This window comes from Oncorhynchus kisutch, linkage group LG17 (genome assembly GCF_002021735.2).
Source record: "Oncorhynchus kisutch isolate 150728-3 linkage group LG17, Okis_V2, whole genome shotgun sequence".
Classification (NCBI taxonomy): domain Eukaryota; kingdom Metazoa; phylum Chordata; class Actinopteri; order Salmoniformes; family Salmonidae; genus Oncorhynchus; species Oncorhynchus kisutch.
Window position 1 is genome coordinate 16845138 of NC_034190.2, and position 26296 is coordinate 16871433.

The 26296-nt window shown below is 46.2% G+C and overlaps 1 protein-coding gene across 4 annotated transcripts in view; it reads left to right on the forward strand.

Annotated features, from left to right (window-relative positions):
* The window catches only part of LOC109907253 (MAGUK p55 subfamily member 6), an 89354-nt gene that overhangs the window by 32269 nt on the left and 30789 nt on the right, over window positions 1-26296 (forward strand). For 2 of the 4 annotated variants that reach the window (XM_031793113.1, XM_020505122.2), the window contains exon 3: window positions 66-102. The exons of the other annotated variants lie outside the window; for them this stretch is intronic. In XM_031793113.1, coding sequence (XP_031648973.1) covers window positions 93-102 — 10 coding nt within the window. In that variant the 5' untranslated portion in view covers window positions 66-92. The remainder of the gene's footprint in view (window positions 1-65; window positions 103-26296) is intronic. 4 annotated transcript variants of the gene reach the window in all.

The following is a 26296-nucleotide window of genomic DNA, read 5'->3' on the forward strand; positions in this document are numbered from 1 at the left end:
TCTGACTGTGGCCTTGTGTTGCCCCAGGCTACTACCACTATCTGACTGTAGCCTTGTCTTTACAGTTCCACCCTGACAACCCAGTCACAACCATGATCACAGGTAGAGGAAGACATCCCCTGTATCTACAGCCCTTAAACACCTGTATAACGCTAATATAATGCTGTTTTAACATTGGTGTAATGCTATTGTGAGAACGCTGGCTAATGTTACCTCATCACTGTTCCATATCTTTTAACCTGTCATAAACACAAACATCCAAACCCTGGAGCATTCAGTTTAATGCCCCCCTTTTTCTGATCAACTGCTTTTCATTACACAATTATTCATCCCATGATGCTGAATGATGATATTTCAGCTTTTATTTCTTTCATCACATTCCCAGTGGGTCAGAAGTTTACACTAGAGGTCGACCGATTAATCGGCATGATTTCAAGTTCTTAACAATCGGTAATCTGCATTTTTGGACGCCGATTATGGACGATTACATTGCACTCCACGTGGAGACTGCGTGGCAGGCTGACTACCTGTTACGTGAGTGCAGCAAGGAGCCAAGATAAGTTGCTAGCTAGCATTAAACTTATCTTATAAAAAACAATTAATCTTAACATAATCACTACTTAACTACACATGGTTGATGATATTACTAGTTTATCTAGCTTGTCCTGCGTTGCATATAATCAATGCGGTGCCTGTTAATTTATCATTGAATCACAGCCTACGTCGCCAAACAGGTGATTTAACAAGCGCATTCGCGAAAAAAGCACTGTCGTTGTACCAATGTGTACCTAACCATAAACTTCAATGCCTTTCTTAAAATCAATACACAAGTATATATTTTTAAACCTGCATATTTAGTTAATATTGCCTGCTAACCTGGATTTCTTTTAACTAGGGAGATTGTGTCACTTCTCTTGTGTTCTGTGCAAGCAGAGTCAGGGTATATGCAGCAGTGTCACGTTCGTTGTACGGAGGAGACCAAGGCACAGCGTAAGATGAATACATACTTTTTAATGAAGAAGGGAGACTGGCGGATCCGGACTGGAGGGAGACTCTGGCGGACCCGGACTGCGGCCCGTCGTGGTAGGTTCCGGACTGCGGCCCGTCGTTGTAGGTTCCGGTCTGCGGCCCGTCGTTGTAGGTTCCGGTCAGCAGCCCGTCGTGGTAGGTTCCGGACTGCGGCCCGTTGTGGTAGGTTCCAGTCTGCGGCCCGTCGTGGTAGGTTCCGGTCTGCGGCCCGTCGTGGTAGGTGCCGGTCTGCGGCCCGTCGTGGTAGGTGCCGGTCTGTAGACTGTCGCCCGACGCTCTGGACTGGGTACTGTCGCCCGACGCTCTGGACTGGGTACTGTCGCCCGACGCTCTGGACTGGGTACTGTCGCCCGACGCTCTGGACTGGGTACTGTCGCCCGACGCTCTGGACTGGGTACTGTCGCCGGACGCTCTGGACTGGGTACTGTCGCCGGACGCTCTGGACTGGGTACTGTTGCCGGACGCCCTGGACTGGCGAGGCCCACTGTAGGCCTGGTGCATTGTGCCGGCACTGGTGGTACCGGGCTGGGGACATGCACCTCAGGGCGAGTGCGGGGAGGAGGAACAGGGCATACAGGGCTCTGGAGATGCACAGGAAGCCTGGTGCGTGGTGTTGGCACTGGTGGTACTGGGCTGGGGACACGCACCTCAGGGCGAGTGCGGGGAGCAGGCACAGGACGTACTGGGCTGTGGAGGCGTACTGGAGGTCTGGAGTATAGAGCTGACACAACCCGTCCTGGCTGGATGGTTATACTTGCCCTGCAACTGCAGGGCGCTGGCACAGGACGCACAGGGCTGTGCAGACTCACAGTACGCAGAGCCGGCGCAGGATATCCTGGTCCAAGGAGGTACATTGGAGACTAAGAGCGCTGAGCCGGCACCCTCCTTCCTGGCTGGATGCTCATTCTAGCCAGGCCAAATCGATGAGCTGGAATAGAGCGCACCGGGCTAGAAATGCGCACTGGAGAGACCAGTTACACGCTCCCCACGGTAAGCACAAGGAGTTGGCTCAGGTCTCCCCCCCAAAAAAAATCTTGGGGCTGCCTCTCGGGCTTCCGTGCTAACCGTGTACCCTTATATCGTCGCCGTTCCTCCATTCTCCTGTATCCCTCCTCGCACTGTTCCATAGAATCCCAAGCGGGCTCTGGTACTCTCCCTGGATCGACCGACCATCACTCTCTCTCCTCCCAGGTTGTTACCCACTCATCCTTCTCCCGGGTCCATTCTTCCACAAAGCGCTGTTCCTCCCTTTCACGCTGCTTGGTCCTTGTTTGGTGGGTCATTCTGTCACGTTCGTTGTACGGAGACCAAGGCGCAGCAGCGTAAGGTGAATAAATACTTTTTAAATGAAGATAAAGAACACTTAACAAACTATACAAAACAACAAACCGACCGTGAAGCTATATAATACTAGTGCAGACACAGGCAACTAGACATAGGCAATGACCCACGAAATAACCCAAAGAATATGGCTGTCTAAATATGGTTCCCAATCAGAGACAACGATAAACAGCTGCCTCTAATTGAGAACCAATCTAGGCAACCATAGACATATAAATACCTAGACTAGTGAACACCCATAGACATACAAAAGCCCTAGACAGGGACAAAAACACATACATCACCCATGTCACACCCTGACCTAACCAAAACAATAAAGAAAACAAAGAATACTAAGGTCAGGGCGTAACAAGCAGTTTGGGCCAACTGGCTCGTTGCTAACTGTGGGAAGACAATTTCTTCCTAACAAAGACTGTAATTAATTTGCCAGAATTGTACATAATTATGAAATAACATTGAAGGTTGTGCAATGTAACAGCAATATTTAGACTTAGGCATGCCACCTGTTAGATAAAATACGGAACGGTTCTGTATTTCACTGAAAGAATAAACGTTTTGTTTTCGAAATGACAGTTTCCAGATTTAACCATATTAATGACCTAAGGCTCGTATTTCTGTGTGTTATTATATTACAATTAAATCTATGATTTGATAGAGCAGTCTGACTGAGCGGTGGTAGGCAGCAGCAGGCTCGTAAGTTTTCATTCAAACAGAATGTTCCTGCATTTGCCAGCAGCTCTTCGCTGTGCTTCAAGCATTGCGCTGTTTATGACTTCACAGCCTATCAACTCCCGAGATTAGGCTGACAATACTGTAGTGCCTATAAGAACATCCAATAGTCAAAGGTATATGAAATACAAATGGTATAGAGAGAAATAATCCTATAATTCCTATAATAACTACAACCTAAAACTTCTTACTTGGGAATATTGAAGACTCATGTTTAAAGGAACCACCAGCTTTAATATGTTCTCATGTTCTGAGCAAGGAACTTAAACGTTAGCTTTTTACATGGTAAATATTGTACTTTTACTTTCTTCTCCAACACTTTGTTTTTGCATTATTTAAACCAAATTGAACATGCTTCATTATTTATTTTAGACTAAATTGATTTTATTGATATACTATATTAAGTTAAAATAAAGTGTTCATTCAGTATTGTTGTAATTGTCATTATTACAAATATATATATATATAAAAATTGTCCAATTAATCGATATCGGCTTTTTTTGGTCCTCGAATAATCGGTATCGGCGTTGAACAATCATAATCGGTCGACCTCTAGTTTACATACACTCAATTAGTATTTGGTAGCATTGCCGTTAAATTGTTCAACTTGGGTCAAACGTTTCGGGTAGCCTTCCATACGCTTCCCACAATAAATTGGGTGAATTTTGGCCCGTTCCTCCTGACAGAGTCAGGTTTGTAGGCCTCCTTGCTCGCACACACTTTCAGTTCTGCCCACACATTTTCTATAGGATTGAGGTCAGGGCTTTGTGATGGCCACTCCAATACCTTGACTTTGTTGTCCTTTAGCCATTTTGCCACAACTTTGGAAGTATGCTTGGGGTCATTGTCCATTTGGAAGACCCATTTGTGACCAAGCTTTAACTTCCTGACTGATGTCTTGAGATGTTGCTTCAATATAGCCACAGTGCACCAGTCCCTCCTGCAGTAAAGCACCCCCACAACATGATGCTGCCACCCCCGTGCTTCACGGTTGGAATGGTGTTTTTTTGCTTGGAAGTCTCCCCCTTTTTCTTCCAAACATAACGATGGTCATTATGGCCAAACATGTATTTTTCTTTCTACAGACCATGCGGTTTTGGAGCAGTGGCTTCTTCCATTCTGAGCGGCCTTTTAGGTTATGTCGATATAGGACTCGTTTTACTGTGTATATAGATACTTTTGTACCTGTTTCCTCCAGCATCTTCACAATGGTCTTTGCTGTTGTTCTGGGATTGATTTGCACTTTTCACACCAAAGTATGTTCATCTCTAGTGACTGAACGCATCTCCTTCCTGAGCGGTATGACAGGTGCGTGGTCCCATGTTGTTTATACTTGCGTACTGTTGTTTGTACAGATGAACGTTGTACCTTCAGGCGTTTGGAAAATGCTCCCAAGGATGAACCAGTTTTTTTCTGAGGTCTTGGCTGACTTCTTTTGATTTTCCCATGATGTCAAGCAAAGAGGCACTGAGTTTGAAGGTAGGCCTTGAAATACATTGTCAGAATGGTGGGTGTTGCTGGTGTATGCAGTCACGTGCAGGAGAGCAGAGAATTGTGAGGAACGTAACATTACTCAGAATAATGAATGGTGCAAGGTAAAACAATACACTTGCCCAAACACAAACACACGAACATCAACTTTTACACACAGGCAAGAAACAGCACCCGTCTAAAATAACCAGTCACCAACATTACCGAACATGACATAAAACAATCCCGCACAACACCATGGGGGAAACAGAGGGTTAAATACATGAACAAATATTAGGGGAATAAAAAACAGGTGTGTAGAAACAAAGACAAAACAAATGGAAAATGAAAAGTGGATCGGCGATGGCTTGTAGACGGGCGATGCCGAGTTCCTCCCCGAACAAGGAGAGGAACCGACTTCGGCCGAAGTCATGACATACATCCACAGGTACACCTCCAATTGACTAAAATGATATCATTTAGCCTTGACATAATTTTCTGGAATTTTCAAAGTTGTTTAAAGGCACAGTCAACTTAGTGCATGTAAACTTCTGACCCACTGGAATTGTGATACAGCGAATTATAAGTGAAATAATCTGTCTGTAAACAATTGTTGGAAAAATTACTTATGTCATGCACAAAGTAGATGTCCTAACCGACTTGCCAAAACTATAGTTTGTTAACAAGAAATGCGTGGAGTGGTTGAAAAACAAGTTTTAATGACTCCAACCTAAGTGTATGTAAACTTCCGAATTCAATTGTATCAGATATAATGTCTTCTAGAGAGCTACCGCAGTTACAGAGAATCACACTGAGAACTTTGAGAGAGAGCAAGGGAGGGAGAGAGAGAAATAGAGAGAATTCAGAACAGATTCTGTAATCCTGTGTTTTTGCGGTCAGATTCACGGGAAGAGGGGGGGGGGGTCTGACTGGGAACAGGGAGGGAGGGAAGAGAGAGGAGTGGGGGTGACTGGAGGACAGGGAGGGAGGGAAGAGAGAGGGGGTGGGTGTGACTGGGAACAGGGAGGGAGGGAAGAGAGTAGGGTGGGTGTGACTGGGGACAGGGAGGGAGGGAAGAGAGGGGGGGTTGGGTGTGACTGGGAACAGGGAGGGAGGGAAGTTAGAGGAGGGTGGGTGTGACTGGGGACAGGGAGGGAGGGTAGAGAGAGGGGGTGGGTGTGACTGGGAACAGGGAAGGAGGGAAGAGAGGAGGGTGGGTGTGACTGGGGACAGGGAGGGAGGGTAGAGAGAGGGGGTGGGTGTGACTGGGAACAGGGAGGGAGGGAAGAGAGGAGGGTGGGTGTGCCTGGGGACAGGGAGGGAGGGTAGAGAGAGGGGGTGGGTGTGACTAGGGACAGGGAGGGAGGCTAGAGAGAGGAGTGGGGGTGACTGGAGGACAGGGAGGGAGGGAAGAGAGAGGGGGTGGGTCTGACTGGGAACGGGAGGGAGGGAAGAGAGGAGGGTGGGTGTGACTGGGGACAGGGAGGGAGGGTATAGAGAGGAGTGGGGGTGACTGGAGGACAGGGAGGGAGGGAAGAGAGAGGGGGGTGGGTCTGACTGGGAACAGGGAGGGAGGGAAAAGAGGGGGTGGGTGTGACTGGGGACAGGGAGGGAGGGTAGAGAGGAGGGTGGGTGTGACTGGGAACAGGGAGGGAGGGAGGGAAGAGAGGGGGTGGGTGTGACTGGGAACAGGGAGGGAGAAAAGAGAGAGGGGGTGGGTGTGACTGGGAACAGGGAGGGAGGGAAGAGAGGAGGGTGGGTGTGCCTGGGGACAGGGAGGGAGGGTAGAGAGAGGGGGTGGGTGTGACTAGGGACAGGGAGGGAGGGTAGAGAGAGGAGTGGGGGTGACTGGAGGACAGGGAGGGAGGGAAGAGAGGGGGGGTGGGTCTGACTGGGAACAGGGAGGGAGGGAAGAGAGGAGGGTGGGTGTGACTGGGGACAGGGAGGGAGGGTAGAGAGAGGAGTAGGGGTGACTGGAGGACAGGGAGGGAGGGAAGAGAGAGGGGGGTGGGTCTGACTGGGAACAGGGAGGGAGGGAAAAGAGGGGGTGGGTGTGACTGGGGACAGGGAGGGAGGGTAGAGAGGAGGGTGGGTGTGACTGGGAACAGGGAGGGAGGGAGGGAAGAGAGGGGGTGTTGGGTGTGACTGGGAACAGGGAGGGAGGGAAGAGAGAGGGGGTGGGTGTGACTGGGGACAGGGAGGGAGGGAAGAGAGAGGAGGTGGGTGTGACTGGGAACAGGGAGGGAGGGAGGGAAGAGAGAGGGGGTGGGTGTGACTGGGAACAGGGAGCGAGGGAAGAGAGGGTGGGGGTGACTGGAGACAGGGAGGGAGGGAAGAGAGAGGGGGGTGGGTCTGACTGGGAACAGGGAGGGAGGGAAGAGAGAGGGGGTTGGGTGTGACTGGGGACAGGGAGGGAGGGAAGAGAAGAGGGTGGGTGTGACTGGGAACAGGGAGATAGGGAAGAGAGAGGGGGGTGGGTGTGACTGGGAACAGGGAGGGAGGGAAGTTAGAGGAGGGTGGGTGTGACTGGGAACAGGGAGGGAGGGTAGAGAGAGGGGGTGGGTGTGACTGGGAACAGGGAGGGAGGGAAGTTAGAGGAGGGTGGGTGTGACTGGGAACAGGGAGGGAGGGAAGTTAGAGGAGGGTGGGTGTGACTGGGAACAGGGAGGGAGGGAGGGAAGAGAGAGGGGGTGGGTGTGACTGGGAACAGGGAGCGAGGGAAGAGAGGGTGGGGGTGACTGGAGACAGGGAGGGAGGGAAGAGAGAGGGGGGTGGGTCTGACTGGGAACAGGGAGGGAGGGAAGAGAGAGGGGGTTGGGTGTGACTGGGGACAGGGAGGGAGGGAAGAGAAGAGGGTGGGTGTGACTGGGAACAGGGAGATAGGGAAGAGAGAGGGGGGTGGGTGTGACTGGGAACAGGGAGGGAGGGAAGAGAGTAGGGTGGGTGTGACTGGGGACAGGGAGGGAGGGAAGAGAGGGGGGGTTGGGTGTGACTGGGAACAGGGAGGGAGGGAAGTTAGAGGAGGGTGGGTGTGACTGGGGACAGGGAGGGAGGGTAGAGAGAGGGGGTGGGTGTGACTGGGAACAGGGAAGGAGGGAAGAGAGGAGGGTGGGTGTGACTGGGGACAGGGAGGGAGGGTAGAGAGAGGGGGTGGGTGTGACTGGGAACAGGGAGGGAGGGAAGAGAGGAGGGTGGGTGTGCCTGGGGACAGGGAGGGAGGGTAGAGAGAGGGGGTGGGTGTGACTAGGGACAGGGAGGGAGGCTAGAGAGAGGAGTGGGGGTGACTGGAGGACAGGGAGGGAGGGAAGAGAGAGGGGGTGGGTCTGACTGGGAACAGGGAGGGAGGGAAGAGAGGAGGGTGGGTGTGACTGGGGACAGGGAGGGAGGGTAGAGAGAGGAGTGGGGGTGACTGGAGGACAGGGAGGGAGGGAAGAGAGAGGGGGGTGGGTCTGACTGGGAACAGGGAGGGAGGGAAAAGAGGGGGTGGGTGTGACTGGGGACAGGGAGGGAGGGTAGAGAGGAGGGTGGGTGTGACTGGGAACAGGGAGGGAGGGAGGGAAGAGAGGGGGTGTTGGGTGTGACTGGGAACAGGGAGGGAGGGAAGAGAGAGGGGGTGGGTGTGACTGGGGACAGGGAGGGAGGGAAGAGAGAGGAGGTGGGTGTGACTGGGAACAGGGAGGGAGGGAGGGAAGAGAGAGGGGGTGGGTGTGACTGGGAACAGGGAGCGAGGGAAGAGAGGGTGGGGGTGACTGGAGACAGGGAGGGAGGGAAGAGAGAGGGGGGTGGGTCTGACTGGGAACAGGGAGGGAGGGAAGAGAGAGGGGGTTGGGTGTGACTGGGGACAGGGAGGGAGGGAAGAGAAGAGGGTGGGTGTGACTGGGAACAGGGAGATAGGGAAGAGAGAGGGGGGTGGGTGTGACTGGGAACAGGGAGGGAGGGAAGTTAGAGGAGGGTGGGTGTGACTGGGAACAGGGAGGGAGGGTAGAGAGAGGGGGTGGGTGTGACTGGGAACAGGGAGGGAGGGAAGTTAGAGGAGGGTGGGTGTGACTGGGAACAGGGAGGGAGGGAAGTTAGAGGAGGGTGGGTGTGACTGGGAACAGGGAGGGAGGGAAGTTAGAGGAGGGTGGGTGTGACTGGGAACAGGGAGGGAGGGTAGAGAGAGGGGGTGGGTGTGACTGGGAACAGGGAGGGAGGGAAGTTAGAGGAGGGTGGGTGTGACTGGGAACAGGGAGGGAGGGTAGAGAGAGGGGGTGGGTGTGACTGGGAACAGGTAGGGAGGGAAGTTAGAGGAGGGTGGGTGTGACTGGGGACAGGGAGGGAGGGAAGTTAGAGGAGGGTGGGTGTGACTGGGAACAGGGAGGGAGGGTAGAGAGAGGGGGTGGGTGTGACTGGGAACAGGGAGGGAGGGAAGTTAGAGGAGGGTGGGTGTGACTGGGAACAGGGAGGGAGGGAAGTTAGAGGAGGGTGGGTGTGACTGGGAACAGGGAGGGAGGGAAGTTAGAGGAGGGTGGGTGTGACTGGCAACCGAGGAGGGTCTACAGCAGCACCTAGATCTTCTGCACAGACTCTGTCAGACCTGGACCCTGACAGTAAATCTCAGTAAGACAAAAATAATGGTGTTCCAAAAAAGGTCCAGTTGCCAGGACCACAAATACAAATTCCACCTAGACACCGTCGCCCTAGAGCACACAAAAAACCATACATACCTTTCCCTAAACATTAGCGCCACAGGTAACTTCCACAAAGCTGTGAACGATCTGAGAGACAAGGCAAGAAGGGAATTCTATGCAATCAAAAGGAACATACATTTTGACATACCAATTAGGATCTGGCAAAAAATACTTGAATCAGTTATAGAACCCATTGCCCTTTATGGTTGTGAGGTCTGGGGTCCGCTCACCAACCAAGAATTCACAAAATGGGACAAACACCAAATTGAGAATGCATTCAGAATTCTGCAAAAATCTCCTCCGTGTATAATTTAAAACACCAAATAATGCATGCAGAGCAGAATTAGGCCGATTCCCGCTAATTATCAAATTCCAGAAAAGAGCTGTTAAATTCTACAGACTCAGTGAGCATAGCCTTGCTATTGAGAAAAGCCGCCATAGGCAGACCTGACTCTCAAGAGAAGACAGACTATTTGCACACTGCCCACAAAATGAGGTGGAAACTGAGCTGCACTTCCTAACCTCCTGCCAAGTGTATGACCATATCAGAGACACATATTTCCCTCAGATTATACAGATCCACAAAGAATTAGAATACAAACTCGATTTTGATCAACTCCCATATCTACCTCAGTGTGCCATCACAGCAGCAAGATTTGTGACCTGTTGCCACAAGAAAAGGTCAAACAGTGAAGAACAAACACCATTGTAAATACAACCCATATTTATGTTTATTTATTTTCCCTTTAGTACTTTAACCATTTGGACATCGTTACAACACTGTATATATACGTAATATAACATTTTAATGTTTTATTCTTTTGGAACTTATGTGAGTGTAATGTCTACTGTTCATTTTGATTGTTTATTTCACTTTTGTATATTATCTACTTCACTTGCTTTGGCAATGTTAACATATGTTTCCCCTGCCAATAAAGCCCCTAGAATCGAATTGAAAACTTTTTTAACAAATCAAAAACTGAAAAATTGGGCATGCTAAATTATTCAGCCCCCTTACGTTAATACTTTGTAGCGCCACCTTTTGCTGCGATTACAGCTGTAAGTCGCTTGGGGTATGTCACATCGAGAGACTGACATTTTTTCCCGATTCCTCCTTGCAAAACAGCTCGAGCTCAGTGAGGTTGGATGGAGAGCATTTGTGAACAGCAGTTTTCAGTTCTTTCCACAGATTCTCGATTGGATTCAGGTCTGGACTTTGACTTGGCCATTCTAACACCTGGATATGTTTATTTTTGAACCATTCCATTGTAGATTTTGCTTTATGTTTTGGATCATTGTCTTGTTGGAAGACAAATCTCCGTCCCAGTCTCAGGTCTTTTGCAGACTCCATCAGGTTTTCTTCCAGAATGGTCCTGTATTTGGTCCTGTATTTGGCTCCATCCATCTTCCCATCAATTTTAACCATCTTCCCTGTCCCTGCTGAAGAAAAGCAGGCCCAAACCATGATGCTGCCACCACCATGTTTGACAGTGGGGATAGTGTGTTCTGGGTGATGAGCTGTGTTGCTTTTACGCCAAACATAACGTTTTGCATTGTTGCCAAAAAGTTCAATTTTGGTTTCATCTGACCAGAGCACCTTCTTCCACATGTTTGGTGTGTCTCCCAGGTGGCTTGTGGCAAACTTTAAACAACACTTTTTATGGATATCTTTAAGAAATGGCTTTCTTCTTGCCACTCATCCATAAAGGCCAGATTTGTGCAATATACGACTGATTGTTGTCCTATGGACAGAGTCTCCCACCTCAGCTGTAGATCTCTGCAGTTCATCCAGAGTGATCATGGGCCTCTTGGCTGCATCTCTGATCAGTCTTCTCCTTGTATGAGCTGAAAGTTTAGAGGGACGGCCAGGTCTTGGTAGATTTGCAGTGGTCTGATACTCCTTCCATTTCAATATTATCGCTTGCACAGTGCTCCTTGGGATGTTTAAAGCTTGGGAAACCTTTTTTTATCCAAATCCGGCTTTAAACTTCTTCACAACAGTATCTCGGACCTGCCTGGTGTGTTCCTTGTTCTTCATGATGCTCTCTGCGCTTTTAACGGACCTCTGAGACTATCACAGTGCAGGTGCATTTATACAGATACTTGATTACACACAGGTGGATTGTATTTATCATCATTAGTTATTTAGGTCAACATTGGATCATTCAGAGATCCTCACGGAATAATTTTGCCCAATTTTTCATTTTTTGATTTGTTAAAAAAGTTTGAAATATCCAATAAATGTCATTCCACTTCATGATTGTGTCCCACTTGTTGTTGATTCTTCACCAAAAAATACAGTTTTATATCTTTATGTTTGAAGCCTGAAATGTGGCAAAAGGTCGATAAGTTCAAGGGGGCCGAATACTTTCGCAAGGCACTGTAGCTCACATACAACAGGACTGATATCAGTAGCAAGCGGAGTAAACTATGAGAGCTAACATTACAGTCATTGGAGTGTCGTATCAAATTAAACAACCAAAAACCAGGTCATGTAAAAACCCAAACCGGTTTGTTCATCAATAACGGTGTATAATAAAATATGGTGCCCTATAAGAACAGTGTGTGTGTGTGACTGTGAAGGTGGGTACTGGTTGAAGAGAGGTGGATATGGGCCAGACTGAAACAAACCCTCAACAGCATCTCTCTATCATCTCCTGTCTCTCTATCATCTCCTGTCTCTCTTTCATCACCTGTCTCTCTATCATCTCCTGTCTCTCTATCATCTCCTGTCTCTCTTTCATCTCCTGTCTCTCTATCAACTCCTGTCTCTCTATCATCTCCTGTCTCTCTATCATCTCCTGTCTCTCTATCATCTCCTGTCTCTCTATCATCTCCTGTCTCTCTTTCATCACCTGTCTCTCTATCATCTTCTGTCTCTCTATCATCTCCTGTCTCTCTTTCATCTCCTGTCTCTCTATCATCTCCTGTCTCTCTATCATCTCCTGTCTCTCTATCATCTCCTGTCTGTCTATCATCTCCTGTCTCTCTATCATCTCCTGTCTCTCTTTCATCACCTGTCTATCATCTCCTGTCTCTCTATCATCTCCTGTCTCTCTTTCATCTCATGTCTCTCTATCATCTCCTGTCTCTCTATCATCTCCTGTCTCTCTATCATCTCCTCTCTCTATAATCTCCTGTCTCTCTTTCATCACCTGTCTCTCATCTCCTGTCTCTCTATCATCTCCTGTCTCTCTATCAACTCCTGTCTCTCTATCATCTCCTGTCTCTCTTTCATCACCTGTCTCTCATCTCCTGTCAATTCAATTCAATTCAATTCAAGGGCTTTATTGGCATGGGAAACATGTGTTAACATTGCCAAAGCAAGTGAGGTAGACAACATACAAAGTGAATATATAAAGTGAAAAACAACAAAAATTAACAGTAAACATTACACATACAGAAGTTTCAAAACAGTAAAGACATTACAAATGTCATATTATATATATATACAGTGTTCTAACAATGTACAAATGGCTAAAGGACACAAGATAAAATAAATAAGCATAAATATGGGTTGTGTTTACAATGGTGTTTGTTCTTCACTGGTTGCCCTTTTCTCGTGGCAACAGGTCACAAATCTTGCTGCTGTGATGGCACACTGTGGAATTTCACCCAGTAGATATGGGAGTTTTTCCAAATTGGATTTGTTTTCGAATTCTTTGTGGATCTGTGTAATCTGAGGGAAATATGTCTCTCTAATATGGTCATACATTGGGCAGGAGGTTAGGAAGTGCAGCTCAGTTTCCACCTCATTTTGTGGGCAGTGAGCACATAGCCTGTCTTCTCTTGAGAGCCATGTCTGCCTACGGCGGCCTTTCTCAATAGCAAGGCTATGCTCACTGAGTCTGTACATAGTCAAGGCTTTCCTTAATTTTGGGTCAGTCACAGTGGTCAGGTATTCTGCCGCTGTGTACTCTCTGTGTAGGGCCAAATAGCATTCTAGTTTGCTCAGTTTTTTTGTTAATTCTTTCCAATGTGTTAAGTAGTTATCTTTTTGTTTTCTCATGATTTGGTTGGGTCTAATTGTGCTGCTGTCCTGGGGCTCTGTAGTGTGTGTTTGTGTTTGTGAACAGAGCCCCAGGACCAGCTTGCTTAGGGGACTCTTCTCCAGGTTCATCTCTCTGTAGGTGATGGCTTTGTTATGGAAGGTTTGTGAATCGCTTCCTTTTAGGTGGTTGTAGAATTTAACAGCTCTTTTCTGGATTTTGATAATTAGTGGATATCGGCCTAATTCTGCTCTGCATGCATTATTTGGTGTTCTACGTTGTACACGGAGGATATTTTTGCAGAATTCTGCGTGCAGAGTCTCAATTTGGTGTTTGTCCCATTTTGTGAAGTCTTGGTTGGTGAGCGGACCCCAGACCTCACAACCATAAAGGGCAATGGGCTCTATGACTGATTCAAGTATTTTTAGCCAAATCCTAATTGGTATGTTGAAATTTATGTTTCTTTTGATGGCATAGAATGCCCTTCTTGCCTTGTCTCTCAGATCGTTCACAGCTTTGTGGAAGTTACCTGTGGTGCTGATGTTTAGGCCAAGGTATGTATAGTTTTTTGTGTGCTCTAGGGCAACAGTGTCTAGATGGAATTTGTATTTGTGGTCCTGGTGACTGGACCTTTTTTGGAACACCATTATTTTGGTCTTACTGAGATTTACTGTCAGGGCCCAGGTCTGACAGAATCTGTGCATAAGATCTAGGTGCTGCTGTAGGCCCTCCTTGGTTGGTGACAGAAGCACCAGATCATCAGCAAACAGCAGACATTTGACTTCGGATTCTAGCAGGGGGAGGCCGGGTGCTGCAGACTTTTCTAATGCCCTCGCCAATTCGTTGATATATATGTTGAAGAGGGTGGGGCTTAAGCTGCATCCCTGTCTAACCCCACGACCCTGTGTGAAGAAATGTGTGTTTTTTGCCAATTTTAACCGCACACTTGTTGTTTGTGTACATGGATTTTATAATGTCGTATGTTTTACCCCCAACACCACTTTCCATCAGTTTGTATAGCAGACCCTCATGCCAGATTGAGTCGAAGGCTTTTTTGAAATCAACAAAGCATGAGAAGACTTTGCCTTTGTTTTGGTTTGTTTGATTGTCAATTAGGGTGTGCAGGGTGAATACATGGTCTGTTGTACGGTAATTTGGTAAAAAGCCAATTTGACATTTGCTCAGTACATTGTTTTCATTGAGGAAATGTACGAGTCTGCTGTTAATAATAATGCAGAGGATTTTCCCAAGGTTACTGTTGACACATATTCCACGGTAGTTATTGGGGTCAAATTTGTCTCCACTTTTGTGGATTGGGGTGATCAGTCCTTGGTTCCAAATATTGGGGAAGATGCCAGAGCTAAGTATGATGTTAAAGAGTTTTAGTATAGCCAATTGGAATTTGTTGTCTGTATATTTGATCATTTCATTGAGGATACCATCAACACCACAGGCCTTTTTGGGTTGGAGGGTTTTTATTTTGTCCTGTAATTCTTTCAATGTAATTGGAGAATCCAGTGGGTTCTGGTAGTCTTTAATAGTTGATTCTAAGATCTGTGTTTGATCATGTATATGTTTTTGCTCTTTATTCTTTGTTATAGAGCCAAAAAGATTGGAGAAGTGGTTTACCCATACATCTCCATTTTGGATAGATAATTCTTCGTGTTGTTGTTTGTTTAGTGTTTTCCAATTTTCCCAGAAGTGGTTAGAGTCTATGGATTCTTCAATTGCATTGAGCTGATTTCTGACATGCTGTTCCTTCTTTTTCCGTAGTGTATTTCTGTATTGTTTTAGTGATTCACCATAGTGAAGGCGTAGACTCAGGTTTTCCGGGTCTCTATGTTTTTGGTTGGACAGGTTTCTCAATTTCTTTCTTCGATTTTTGCATTCTTCATCAAACCATTTGTCATTATTGTTAATTTTCTTCGGTTTTCTATTTGAGATTTTTAGATTTGATAGGGAAGCTGAGAGGTCAAATATACTGTTAAGATTTTCTACTGCCAAGTTTACACCTTCACTATTACAGTGGAACGTTTTACCCAGGAAATTGTCTAAGAGGGATTGAAGTTGTTGTTGCCTAATTGTTTTTTGGTAGGTTTCCAAACTGCATTCCTTCCATCTATAGCATTTCTTAATGTTACTCAGTTCCTTTGGCTTTGATGCCTCATGATTGAGTATTGCTCTGTTTAAGTAGACTGTGATTTTGCTGTGGTCTGATAGGGGTGTCAGTGGGCTGACTGTGAACGCTCTGAGAGACTCTGGGTTGAGGTCAGTGATAAAGTAGTCTACAGTACTACTGCCAAGAGATGAGCTATAGGTGTACCTACCATAGGAGTCCCCTCGAAGCCTACCGTTGACTATGTACATACCCAGCGTGCGACAGAGCTGCAGGAGTTGTGACCCGTTTTTGTTGGTTATGTTGTCATAGTTGTGCCTAGGGGGGCATATGGGGGAGGGAATGCTGTCACCTCCAGGCAGGTGTTTGTCCCCCTGTGTGCTGAGGGTGTCAGGTTCTTGTCCGGTTCTGGCATTTAGGTCGCCACAGACTAGTACATGTCCCTGGGCCTGGAAATGATTGATTTCCCCCTCCAGGATGGAGAAGCTGTCTTCATTAAAATATGGGGATTCTAGTGGGGGGATATAGGTAGCACACAGGAGGACATTTTTCTCTGTTAGGATCATTTCTTTTTGAATTTCTAGCCAAATGTAGAATGTTCCTGTTTTGATTAATTTAATGGAGTGAGTTAGGTCTGCTCTATACCAAATTAGCATACCCCCTGAGTCCCTTCCCTGTTTCACACCTGGTAGTTTGGTGGATGGGACTACCAGCTCTCTGTAACCTAGAGGGCAACCAGTGGGTCCATCTCCTCTATACCAGGTTTCTTGCAGGATGACAATGTCTGTATTACCGATTTCTTTGGTGAAGTCCGGGTTTCTGCTCTTTAGGCCAAAGGCAGATGACCTCAGGCCTTGGATATTCCAGGATAATATAGTGAAGGCTTTTTGTTCCATAGAGTGTCCAATGTTGTTGGTCGTGGTTTAGCCTCAGGCCAGTAAGTGTGAGCAGAGCCTGCTAAGCATCTGGTACATGCTATTGGCTTGGGAGAGTGTGAGAGTGGGGGTTGGGACTGTTTGTCCGCTCAATACCTAGGCATATGTGTGGCTTCCATGTTGAGGCCCTCTTTGCGGGGGTGGGGTACATGGGGTGGGCAGGAGTGGCATAGGTCTGATCTGAGGGGGCCTAAATGGAGTGTGGGCATGGTTGACGTGGGGGGGTGTTGATTGGTTGGGGTGGGGGTGTGGATGTGTCTGGGCGTACTGTGGTCTGGATGTAATTCCTCTTGGCGTGGGTCCTCTATGTGTAGGTCCAGGGGGAGGTCCTGCAGATCTGGGAGGGTGTCTCGCTGGTCTGGGTGGGGTGTCTATTGATCTGTTGCTCCTGTGTGGAGTGTTGGGGATACGTTTGAGAGCGATGTCCTTTAAAGTCCGGGCAAAGGTGGGCACTGCTGCCTTGTAGAGGTGGACCTGGTCATAGAGGCTGTTCAAGTCCAGGGTGGAGTGGTGGGCCAGGAAAACGTTTGGTTTTGAGGCACAGTCACGGGAAATAATTGCATTTACCCGCTGTATTGTGGCGGGTGGAAGTCTTTTCGTGGTAGCAGGGTGGAGATAACCACTTGTGCGTTGGGGAAAGTAGAAGAAGCCTTTTCAATCACTCCCTTCAGTGCTGTGGCCACACTTTCCTGCTGTGCTCTCAGGTCATTTGTGCCTGTGTGTATTATTATGTGGCTGGGTGAGCCTAGTTTGGCCTCAGACAGAAGGTCTAGGGCACGCTGGGTGTTTGGACACCAGAGTTTAGACACACTGTGTTTGGGAAAAAGTATTTTTTCTTCTATATATTTCCCATTTGAGTCCATAAGTAGTACAATCTGTGTCTTGTGTTTGTCCTCAGTGGGTGTGGGGGGGGTTGACAGAAGGGCTATCAGGGTGGCTGACAGGGGGGGTGCTCAGAGGGGGTGAGAGCCTCTGGGCTTGGGGTTCTTCATTTGTCTGTTGTGCTGTGATGTCGACTCTATGGTAAGGGTCTGGTGTGGACTGTTCTGCTGTGGTGTCGACTCTATGGTCAGGGTCTGGTGTGGACTGTTCTGCTCCTGTCTCTCTATCATCTCCTGTCTCTCTTTCATCTCATATCTCTCTATCATCTCCTGTTTCTCTTCCATCTCATATCTCAATTCAATTCAATTCAATTCAAGGGCTTTATTGGCATGGGAAACATGTGTTAACATTGCCAAAGCAAGTGAGGTAGACAACATACAAAGTGAATATATAAAGTGCAAAACAACAAAAATGAACAGTAAACATTACACATACAGAAGTTTCAAAACAGTAAAGACATTACAAATGTCATATTATATATATATATACAGTGTTCTAAAAATGTACAAATGGCTAAAGGACACAAGATAAAATAAATAAGCATAAATATGGGTTGTATTTACAATGGTGTTTGTTCTTCACTGGTTGCCCTTTTCTCGTGGCAACAGGTCACAAATCTTGCTGCTGTGATGGCACACTGTGGAATTTCACCCAGTAGATATGGGAGTTTTTCAAAATTGGATTTGTTTTCGAATTCTTTGTGGATCTGTGTAATCTGAGGGAAATATGTCTCTCTAATATGGTCATACATTGGGCAGGAGGTTAGGAAGTGCAGCTCAGTTTCCACCTCATTTTGTGGGCAGTGAGCACATAGCCTGTCTTCTCTTGAGAGCCAAGTCTGCCTACGGCGGCCTTTCTCAATAGCAAGGCTATGCTCACTGAGTCTGTACATAGTCAAGGCTTTCCTTAATTTTGGGTCAGTCACAGTGGTCAGGTATTCTGCCGCTGTGTACTCTCTGTGTAGGGCCAAATAGCATTCTAGTTTGCTCTGTTTTTTTGTTAATTCTTTCCAATGTGTTAAGTAGTTATCTTTTTGTTTTCTCATGATTTGGTTGGGTCTAATTGTGCTGCTGTCCTGGGGCTCTGTAGTGGGTGTTTGTGTTTGTGAACAGAGCCCCAGGACCAGCTTGCTTAGGGGACTCTTCTCCAGGTTCATCTCTCTGTAGGTGATGGCTTTGTTATGGAAGGTTTGTGAATCGCTTCCTTTTAGGTGGTTGTAGAATTTAACAGCTCTTTTCTGGATTTTGATAATTAGTGGGTATCGGCCTAATTCTGCTCTGCATGCATTATTTGGTGTTCTACGTTGTACACGGAGGATATTTTTGCAGAATTCTGCGTGCAGAGTCTCAATTTGGTGTTTGTCCCATTTTGTGAAGTCTTGGTTGGTGAGCGGACCCCAGACCTCACAACCATAAAGGGCAATGGGCTCTATGACTGATTCAAGTATTTTTAGCCAGATCCTAATTGGTATGTTGAAATTTATGTTTCTTTTGATGGCATAGAATGCCCTTCTTGCCTTGTCTCTCAGATCGTTCACAGCTTTGTGGAAGTTACCTGTGGTGCTGATGTTTAGGCCAAGGTATGTATAGTTTTTTGTGTGCTCTAGGGCAACAGTGTCTAGATGGAATTTGTATTTGTGGTCCTGGTGACTGGACCTTTTTTGGAACACCATTATTTTGGTCTTACTGAGATTTACTGTCAGGGCCCAGGTCTGACAGAATCTGTGCATAAGATCTAGGTGCTGCTGTAGGCCCTCCTTGGTTGGTGACAGAAGCACCAGATCATCAGCAAACAGCAGACATTTGACTTCGGATTCTAGCAGGGGGAGGCCGGGTGCTGCAGACTTTTCTAGTGCCCTCGCCAATTCGTTGATATATATGTTGAAGAGGGTGGGGCTTAAGCTGCATCCCTGTCTAACCCCACGACCCTGTGTGAAGAAATGTGTGTGTTTTTTGCCAATTTTTACCGCACACTTGTTGTTTGTGTACATGGATTTTATAATGTCGTATGTTTTACCCCCAACACCACTTTCCATCAGTTTGTATAGCAGACCCTCATGCCAGATTGAGTCGAAGGCTTTTTTGAAATCAACAAAGCATGAGAAGACTTTGCCTTTGTTTTGGTTTGTTTGATTGTCAATTAGGGTGTGCAGGGTGAATACATGGTCTGTTGTACGGTAATTTGGTAAAAAGCCAATTTGACATTTGCTCAGTACATTGTTTTCATTGAGGAAATGTACGAGTCTGCTGTTAATAATAATGCAGAGGATTTTCCCAAGGTTACTGTTGACACATATTCCACGGTAGTTATTGGGGTCAAATTTGTCTCCACTTTTGTGGATTGGGGTGATCAGTCCATGGTTCCAAATATTGGGAAAGATGCCAGAGCTAAGTATGATGTTAAAGAGTTTTAGTATAGCCAATTGGAATTTGTTGTCTGTATATTTGATCATTTCATTGAGGATACCATCAACACCACAGGCCTTTTTGGGTTGGAGGGTTTTTATTTTGTCCTGTAACTCTTTCAATGTAATTGGAGAATCCAGTGAGTTCTGGTCGTCTTTAATAGTTGATTCTAAGATCTGTGTTTGATCATGTATATGTTTTTGCTCTTTATTCTTTGTTATAGAGCCAAAAAGATTGGAGAAGTGGTTTACCCATACATCTCCATTTTGGATAGATAATTCTTCGTGTTGTTGTTTGTTTAGTGTTTTCCAATTGTCCCAGAAGTGGTTAGAGTCTATGGATTCTTCAATTGCATTGAGCTGATTTCTGACATGCTGTTCCTTCTTTTTCCGTAGTGTATTTCTGTATTGTTTTAGTGATTCACCATAGTGAAGGCGTAGACTCAGGTTTTCCGGATCTCTATGTTTTTGGTTGGACAGGTTTCTCAATTTCTTTCTTAGATTTTTGCATTCTTCATCAAACCATTTGTCATTATTGTTAATTTTCTTCGGTTTTCTATTTGAGATTTTTAGATTTGATAGGGAAGCTGAGAGGTCAAATATACTGTTAAGATTTTCTACTGCCAAGTTTACACCTTCACTATTACAGTGGAACGTTTTACCCAGGAAATTGTCTAAGAGGGATTGAATTTGTTGTTGCCTAATTGTTTTTGGTAGGTTTCCAAACTGCATTCCTTCCATCTATAGCATTTCTTAATGTTACTCAGTTCCTTTGGCTTTGATACCTCATGATTGAGTATTGCTCTGTTTAAGTAGACTGTGATTTTGCTGTGGTCTGATAGGGGTGTCAGTGGGCTGACTGTGAACGCTCTGAGAGACTCTGGGTTGAGGTCAGTGATAAAGTAGTCTACAGTACTACTGCCAAGAGATGAGCTATAGGTGTACCTACCATAGGAGTCCCCTCGAAGCCTACCGTTGACTATGTACATACCCAGCGTGCGACAGAGCTGCAGGAGTTGTGACCCGTTTTTGTTGGTTATGTTGTCATAGTTGTGCCTAGGGGGGCATATGGGGGAGGGAATGCTGTCACCTCCAGGCAGGTGTTTGTCCCCTTGTGTGCTGAGGGTGTCAGGTTCTTGTCCGGTTCTGGCATTTAGGTCACCACAGACTAGTACATGTCCCTGGGCCTGGAAATGATTGATTTCCCCCTCCAGGATGGAGAAGCTGTCTTCATTAAAATATGGGGATTCTAGTGGGGGGATATAGGTAGCACACAGGAGGACATTTTTCTCTGTTAGGATAATTTCTTTTTGAATTTCTAGCCAAATGTAGAATGTTCCTGTTTTGATTAATTTAATGGAGTGAGTTAGGTCTGCTCTATACCAAATTAGCATACCCCCTGAGTCCCTTCCCTGTTTCACACCTGGTAGTTTGGTGGATGGGACTACCAGCTCTCTGTAACCTAGAGGGCAACCAGTGGGTCCATCTCCTCTATACCAGGTTTCTTGCAGGATGACAATGTCTGTATTACCGATTTCTTTGGTGAAGTCCGGGTTTCTGCTCTTTAGGCCAAAGGCAGATGACCTCAGGCCTTGGATATTCCAGGATAATATAGTGAGGGCTTTTTGCTCCATAGAGTGTCCAATGATGTTGGTCGTGGTTTAGCCTCAGGCCAGTAAGTGTGAGCAAAGCCTGCTGAGCATCTGGTACATGCCATTGGCTTGGGCGAGTGTGAGAGTGGGGGTTGGGACTGTTTGCCCGCTCACTACCTGGGCGTATGTGTGGCTTCCATGTTGAGGCCCTCTTTGCGGGGGTGGGGTGCATGGGGTGGGCAGGAGTGGCATAGGTCTGATCTGAGGGGGCCTAAATGGAGTGTGGGCATGGTTGATGTGGGGGGGTGTTGATTGGTTGGGGTGGGGGTGTGGATGTGTCTGGGTGTACTGTGGTCTGGATGTAATTCCTCTTGGCGTGGGTCCTCTATGTGTAGGTCCAGGGGGAGGTCCTGCAGATCTGGGAGGGTGTCTCGCTGGTCTGGGTGGGGTGTCTATTGATCTGTTACTCCTGTGTGGAGTGTTGGGGATACGTTTGAGAGCGATGTCCTTTAGAGTCCGGGCAAAGGTGGGCACTGCTGCCTTGTAGAGGTGGACCTGGTCATAGAGGCTGTTCAAGTCCAGGGTGGAGTGGTGGGCCAGGAAAACGTTTGGTTTTGAGGCACAGTCACGGGAAATACTTGCATTTACCCGCTGTATTGTGGCGGGGTGGAAGTCTTTTCGTGGTAGCAGGGTGGAGATAACCACTTGTGCGTTGGGGAAAGTAGAAGAAGCCTTTTCAATCACTCCCTTCAGTGCTGTGGCCACTCTTTCCTGCTGTGCTCTCAGGTCGTTTGTGCCTGTGTGTATTATTATGTGGCTGGGTGAGCCTAGTTTGGCCTCAGACAGAAGGTCTAGGGCGCGCTGGGTGTTTGGACACCAGAGTTTAGACACACTGTGTTTGGGAAAAAGTATTTTTTCTTCTATATATTTCCCATTTGAGTCCATAAGTAGTACAATCTGTGTCTTGTGTTTGTCCTCAGTGGGTGTGGGGGGGTTGACAGAAGGGCTATCAGGGTGGCTGACAGGGGGGGTGCTCAGAGGGGGTGAGAGCCTCTGGGCTTGGGGTTCTTCATTTGTCTGTTGTGCTGTGATGTCGACTCTATGGTCAGGGTCTGGTGTGGACTGTTCTGCTGTGATGTCGACTCTATGGTCAGGGTCTGGTGTGGACTGTTCTGCTGTGGTGTCGAGACTTTTGTTGGGTGCTGAGGTGGGCTGTTCTGCTGGCTTCTCTGTGGGGGTGGCCACCTCTCTAGTGGGTTGTTCTCTGTCACACGCCGTCCCCCTCAACTTCTCCTCCATCCCCCTCAACCTCTCCTCCACCAGCAGTCTGATACTCTCCTCTAGTGCTCTGTTCTGCTCCTCTTTCTCCTGTTGTATTTGTCTCACCACTGTCCAAAGTGCAGATATGTCTCTGTCCACCTCCAGCTCTCCGGGTCTGGTTAAGGGGCTGTTGTTGTGCTGGACTGTTGTCTGGGTCTGTGCTGACTGAAGTGTAATCACCTGCTGTTCCAGCTCCACCTGCCTTATCTCCAGCTGGGTGAATTTGTCCTTCATTTCAATGAGGGATTGGTAATCTGTGCTGGGAGGTTGACCCTCCGCTGGGGGTTGCTCATCTGTGGGGTTACATAATGAAGAGGTCTGGTCTGATCCTCTCGGGGTGGGGGTATCTTTATCAAGGGAGAGTTTCTCCTGCTGAGCTAATTCTTTGATTAGGTGAAAGTCCAGCTGAAACTGTTTGTGGTTACGCTGTACCATCACTGTTCCGGACTTATAGATATTTATATTACTTAACTCAGAGTCCTCGTTGTCAAGTATTCTGAGTTTCCACCCCTCGTTAATCCCCCCTCTCGTAACAGAGGGGTAGTGTGCTAATATAGCACTGTGCCATGCCAGGGGATGGTTTGTGTGGAAGATAAGGTTGCTGATGTTCCCATTTTTGTAATAGTCAGCAAAAAGTGTCTCTTGATTTTCCATAAGGAGCTTCATTTTGTAATCTTTTCTTGCCTTCTCGTTCTTTACATGCGCAGGGTACTGTATTTTAATTACCTCTGAACAGCGGGAGGGAGCTTCTAAGGCCTCTCCATTTGGTTGGGGTAGACTGTGTGACTCTCCTGCCATTGTTGGGCTAATGAGCTTTGACACCTCTCACTTGACACGTCAGTGCTATTTGAAGCTGTATCAAGCTTGGCAGAATTATGTTAGAATTAGAGTTAGAAATCCTTATAAAGTAATGTTGTGTATTTTTCTTCTTGGCTTTTGGAAAAAAATATATATAGTTTCAGACTAAGCATTACTCACTCAGTTCCAGGTTGGATGGTGTTTTCAGGTTTCTGTTGTTTTCCAGAGAATTTGCTGTATAGAGAAACAAATCTTGGTAGTTGTGAACCTTCCAGGTGATTCCGTAATTCCGTCCAAAATCAGGTTGTAGGTTTTAAGTTTTGATTTGAAGTAGGGGTTATGTTGTAGAGGGTAGAATCCAGTATGTGTTCCTGACAAAAAATCTAAGTTTATCTAACTCCTAATCTATCTTTTTTAAAGAAAATGCTGAAAAATGCAGGAGCTCATCTGATTGTGACTTCCTCTCTGCTCTGTCTCTCTCTCTATCATCTATCTATCATCTCTTATCTCTCTCATCTCTTATCTCTCTATCATCTCCTATCTCTCTATCATCTCCTGTCTCTATCATCTCCTGTCTCTATCATCTCCTGTCTCTCTATCATCTCCTGTCTCTCTATCATCTCCTGTCTCTCATCTCCTGTCTCTATCATCTCCTGTCTCTCTATCATCTCCTGTCTCTCTATCATCTCCTGTCTCTCATCTCCTGTCTCTCTATCATCTCCTGTCTCTCATCTCCTGTCTCTCTTTCATCTCATATCTCTCAATCATCTCCTGTCTCTCTATCATCTCCTGTCTCTCTTTCATCTCCTGTCTCTCTATCATCTCCTGTCTCTATCATCTCCTGTCTCTATCATCGCCTGTCTCTATCATCTCCTGTCTCTATCATCTCCTGTCTCTCTATCATCTCCTGTCTCTCTATCATCTCCTGTCTCTCTATCATCTCCTGTCTCTCATCTCCTGTCTCTCTTTCATCTCATATCTCTCAATCATCTCCTGTTTCTCTTCCATCTCATATCTCTCTATCATCTATCTATCGTCTCTTATCTCTCTATCATGTCCTATCTATCAATCATCTCCTATCTATCATCTCATAGCTTTCTATAATCTCCTATCTATCATCTCCTATCTCTCTATCATCTCATAGCTCTCCATCATCTCCTATATCTCTATCATCTCGTATATATCATCTCCTGTCTCTATCATCTCATATATCTCTATCATCTCGTATCTATCATCTCCTGTCTCTATCATCTCCTGTCTCTCTATCATCTCCTGTCTCTCTATCATCTCCTGTCTCTCTTTCATCTCATATCTCTCTATCATCTCCTGTTTCTCTTCCATCTCATATCTATCTATCATCTCCTGTCTATCATCTCCTATCTCTCTATCACGTCCTATCTATCAATCATCTCCTATCTATCATCTCATAGCTCTCTATCATCTCCTATCTATCATCGTATAGCTCTCTATCATCTCCTATATCTCTATCATCTCATATCTATCATCTCCTATCTCTCTATAATCTCCTATCTCTCTATCATCTGCTATCTATCTATCATCTCCTATATCTCTATCATCTCATATCTATCATCTCCTGTCTCTCTATCATCTCCTGTCTCTTTTTCATCTCCTGTCTCTCTCTCATCTCCTGTCTCTCATCTCCTGTCTCTCTTTCATCTCATATCTCTATCATCTCCTGTTTCTCTTCCATCTCATATCTCTCTATGATATATCTATCGTCTCTTATCTCTCTATCATCTCTTATCTCTCTATCATATCCTATCTCTCTATCATCTCCTGTCTATCATATCCTATCTATCAATCATCTCCTATCTATCATCTCATAGCTTTCCATCATCTCCTATCTCTCTATCATCTCATAGCTCTCCATCATCTCCTATATCTCTATCATCTCGTATCTATCATCTCCTGTCTCTCTATCATCTCCTGTCGCTCTATCATCTCATGTCGCTCTATCATCTCCTGTCTCTCTATCATCTCCTGTCTCTCATCTCCTGTCTCTCTTTCATCTCATATCTCTCTATCATCTCCTGTTTCTCTTCCATCTCATATATATCTATCTATCATATCCTATCTATCATCTCCTGTCTCTCTAGCATCTCTTATCTCTCTATCATCTCCTGTCTATCATCTCCTATCTCTCTATCATCTCATATCATCTATCTTTCATCTCCTATCTCTCTATCATCTCCCATCTCTCTATCATCTCCTATCTATCATATCCTATCTCTCTATCATCTCCTATCTCTCATCTATCTATTCTTTCCTATCTATCATCTCATATAATCTATCTTTCATCTCCCGTCTCTATAATCTCCTGTCTCTCTTTCATCTCCTGTCTCTATCATCTCCTGTCTCTCTTTCATCTCATATCTCTCTATCATCTCCTATCTATCATATCCTATCTCATCTATCTATCATTTCCTATCTATCATCTCCTGTCTCTTAACTGGTTATCCCAGCCCTGCATATACCTGCTATCTATCATCTCATCTCATATCATCTATCTCTCATCTTCTATCTCTCTCTCATCTCCTATCTCTCTTTCATCTCCTGTCTATCATCTCCTCTCTTTCTTCTTCTGTCTCTTTCTTATCCTGTCTCTCTTTCATCTCTCTTTCATCTCCTGTCTCTCTTTCATCTCCTGGCTCTCTTTCATCTCCTGTCCCTCTTTCATCTCCTGTCTCTCTTTCATCTCCTGTCTCTCTTTCATCACCTGTCTCTCTTTCATCACCTGTCTCTCATCTCCTATCTTTCTATCATCTCCTGTCTCTCTATCATCTCCTGTCTCTCTATCATCTCATGTCTCTCTTTCATCTCCTGTCTCTCTATCATCTCCTGTCTCTCTATCATCTCCTGTCTCTCTTTCATCTCCTGTCTCTCTATCATCTCCTGTCTCTCTATCATCTCCTCTCATTCATCTCCTGTCTCTCATCTCCTCTATCATCTCCTGTCTCTCTTTCATCTCCTGTCTCTCTTTCATCACCTGTCTCTCTTTCA